Source organism: Eschscholzia californica, unplaced genomic scaffold (assembly GCF_041429995.1).
Source record: "Eschscholzia californica isolate CP2 unplaced genomic scaffold, dmEscCali1.0.p SCAF_2, whole genome shotgun sequence".
In the NCBI taxonomy this organism is placed as follows: Eukaryota; Viridiplantae; Streptophyta; class Magnoliopsida; order Ranunculales; family Papaveraceae; genus Eschscholzia; species Eschscholzia californica.
Window position 1 is genome coordinate 56,089,792 of NW_028238309.1, and position 3,868 is coordinate 56,093,659.

Consider the following 3,868-nt stretch of genomic DNA (forward strand, 5'->3'; position numbering starts at 1 on the left):
TAGGCGTCGATTTCATGTAACCGAAGGGAAGCAAAACAAGTTGGTCAAGGGTTTTGACCAAAATGTGAGTGTAAGTAATAAGTGGGTGTATTTGGGTAAAAGTAGGTATACGGTTTGAGTGTAGAACTGTAGATAACGGTGAGGGTATAGGGTAAAAACGGCGAGTGTATATAACATTTCCTATGTTCACAATCTTCCTTTGGCAGTGCTACACCCTACAATTACTCAGAGTTTGACTCCAATGCAACATATACTTTCATCTCAAAATGTTCAGGATTGTATCTGAAATAGAATTGCAAGGGTCTCTCTCTCTAGAAAACTTGTAACCGTTTTTAGAGTAAATCTTCCGAAGATCGTTGCTTCTTCGGCGAAGGGTCCTCCATTCGCCGGATTTTTTTTTTGTTTTTGTTCTAATAAATAGTTATTTTCTTTGTTGGTCTTTAGGGCCTGTTTTGTTGATCTATATGATCTATTTTTGTTGCTTTCGTGTTTCTTCCGATTCAAGTGTTTGGTCATGGACAACTATTTGAAGCTTCTTCAACAACTCACACCTCTCTTCATTTACAGAGGTGTGCTGAATCTCCCATATCCATATACATTTACAGAGGTCGCATATATTCAATTCCTTGCAAATCTAGAAACCTCAGGAGAAGTGGATTTAGTCACACGTAAAGTCCCATGGATCATAAAGGAGGATACAATCTTGGTCGAAAGATGTGAAGCAGACAAATCTCCGACTGAACATGATTTTGATTCGGTATGGTTGTTTGTTCTTGTTCAAACTCAACATGCTCAAACTCATCATGTTCAAACTCTAAGTTTCTGGCTTCATGGAGGAAGATGTTGGACTGAAAATGGGAGAAGGATCCCGACCGACGACCGATGGAAGTTCTCCAATCACTCTAGTTCGTGGTGGGGAAACGGTTACAAACTTTGACCCACTCAAAGTTAGTTACTCAACCAAGAGAACCGTATGGTGGTAATGGGTCATGTACTGATGATAGTGGGGGAACCACTAAAGTCACATAGAAACTAAAATGCCTCCTTTTTCATAGGTAGTGGGCATAGCCGCATAGGGTTACTTCTTTGTACTTTGTTATTCTTTTAACTTCTTATTGTAATCCATATTGGCTTTGCCTAATCAATGAAGTTATCAGATTCCAAAAAAAAAATGTTAAATTTGTTAAAAGTCTCTCTACAAGGGCAGGCCCACCTCTATATATCATGTTAACTTCTTCATACAAGGTCAGGCCCACCTCTATATATCATTTGACTCAACTTGACCTTTAACATAATATGAAATATTGGAAGGTGAAAATAGCTTACAACACCATTTTAGAATTAAATTTTCGTAGGCAACGCGGCTAGTGTAATGTAAAGAATGAGCAAATAGTAATGTAAAGAATGAGCAAATATTTGACTTTGAGTATCTCTCAATGCAATATTTACCACTCATTTTTAAATCAATGAGTTTTTTATACTTAAAATATTTGATCAAAGTTTCTCGCTAAAAAGATGTACATCATCACCTAACTAGAATTCTACAAAAAAAATGAACCTTTCTTTTTTCCATAAAAGTTCATATTCATCTCCATATCATTTGACTCATCACTCAGCCAATCGACTTTAAACAATATCATACCCCAACGTGAAAAAGTTTACACCGTCACACCTTTTTGCAAAGGATTTCCATACGTTGTGCACAATGTGAATTTGTAAGGCTCCACATGGAATTTTATATGATTAAAAAGAGTGGGGAATATTTTACCTTTTTTTTTTTTTTGTTGAAAGGGAATATTTTACCTAGAAAAGATTTAAACATCATACTCAATAACTCTTATTTCAACAAAATAAAAAATACTCAATAACTCTTAATGAACATAGTTTTGGGTATTTATCCTTGTTAAAAACTAACTCACAAGTCATCCACAACTAATTTTTTTGTAAGTCAGCTAATCTACATATAATCATCATCTAAACTGTCACTGTCAGGTGCAAATTTAGGCAGTTTTAAAAAATTTACATTTCAATGAGTTGATTTATCTCTCAAAATTACTTAAACAGATGTTGTTACATACATCGTACGTTTCTCTCACACCAAATGCATGTTATGCCAAATATCATAAGTTTTTAGATTCTCATAAAAAAAAAAAGTTTTTAGAATTTTAATTTATTTTATGAAAATAATTTTATCTACATTATTTCCATTATGTCAATAATTAAACCTCTCTAGAATTTTAACAAAAAAAAATTGGTTAAACATTGCAATTTCTTTTATACATATTTTTTTGTACCTTAAGTCAAATTTCGAAAATGTCAACAAAACATGAGGTCTTAAAATCCGGTTCAAGGAGACCAAATAATGTTTTCATTTCTTGGACCAAATTCACAAAAAAATGGCCAACTCTTCATTTCTCACCAAAATAAATATAAATTTTCGAGCTGTTTCTTGGAAATCCTAATTTTAATCTAAACAAAAGCGATGGGAATAGTAAGATTGGAAATAAAATAATTTGCTTATTAAAGTTCTTTGTTCTTTTATATTTTAGTATCATTTTTTAGTTTATATTTGTCTAATCTCTCATTAATCATGACAGTGATTTATCATCTAATCACCCTAATAAAGAGGAGACACTGATTAGTGACAAAATGCTAACTATGAGTCTATGAGTATGTATAAATACAAAAAAAAACTATTAATTTTACTTCTTGAAAAGAAATAAATTTATCTAAATAATTAGTGTAATCATTGTTGATTGTACTTTAAACTAACATACAATATAATTGTCCAGTTATGTTATTAAGTCTGACTTCAGTATCTGAACTCAAGTGACAAGCAATATATTTCATCAAAAAAAAAAGTGACAAGCAATATAAAAATAAATTGATTTTTTAACACATTCTTCACATATTCCCACTCTAAAAATATTGTGTATGCTAGATTGTTAGATGACAAACTGGCAACATTAAACCAAGGTCCCTAACTCGCCCAAGTCTAAAACATTTTAATATTTGATTCACATGGTATGGTTTCACTTTAATATTATTTCTGGCAACATTACTAATCTTCTTGATTGGATTATTTCTTGGAAAGTTATTGATGAGCAGATTAGTGGACTTTTTGCTATTATTCTTTGGCAGATATGGAAAGCGAGGTGTGATAAATGCTTCTCGTCGACTAAGGTTTTACCTATGATGATTATTGATCAGATTCACAACACACCAAAACTTCTTAAGGCTCATTTAATTTCTCAACCTCATGATAGGAATTCCCTTTGGTCTCCTCCGATAGCGCCTTTCATCAAGATTAATGTAGATGCCTCGTTCTTGGACGGTAAAGAATTTGCGGGCATTGGTTATGTTGTGTATGATGATCAAGCCAACTTTCTAGCGGCGTCGGCATGTAACTTCAGAGGCCAAAACGCAGAAGAATGTGAATGCTGGGCAATTGTCAAAGCGCTTCAATGGTCGACTTTCAAAGAATATTACATATCTTCATATTGAAAGTGATAATAGTAATATCGTTCAGATGTTCAATGGGGAACATGCAGACATTGGTTGGCAAACAATCAAACTCATCGACAGAATTCGTCAGCTCGAAGGAAACTTCGTCCGAATTATTTACTCTCACATCAACAGGGAAGGAAATACTAGAGCGGATCAGTTAGCTAAATGGAGTCGTCTGAATTGGGGAACCTGGTTTTGGCTAGCTTGATCAGATCTACCAGTCTCCTTACTGTCTTCTTTTGTTTAGTCCTAGTGTCTTTTGTTTTCTTCTCAACAAAAAAAAAAAAAAAATGTAAGGGAGGGGATCAGATGGCCATGCTTTTTAAATTTTAAGAATTAATTTTATTTGGCTCCGATGATA

The 3,868-nt window shown here is 33.4% G+C and overlaps 1 protein-coding gene across 1 annotated transcript; it reads left to right on the top strand.

Moving 5' to 3' along the window:
- The first annotated feature begins 3,021 nt into the window (after positions 1-3,021).
- On the top strand, positions 3,022-3,504 carry LOC147559278 (uncharacterized). The gene has a single exon (XM_086659157.1). The coding sequence runs from the start codon at positions 3,022-3,024 to the stop codon at positions 3,502-3,504; it is 483 nt and encodes a 160-aa protein (XP_086515283.1).
- The last annotated feature ends 364 nt before the right edge of the window (positions 3,505-3,868 follow it).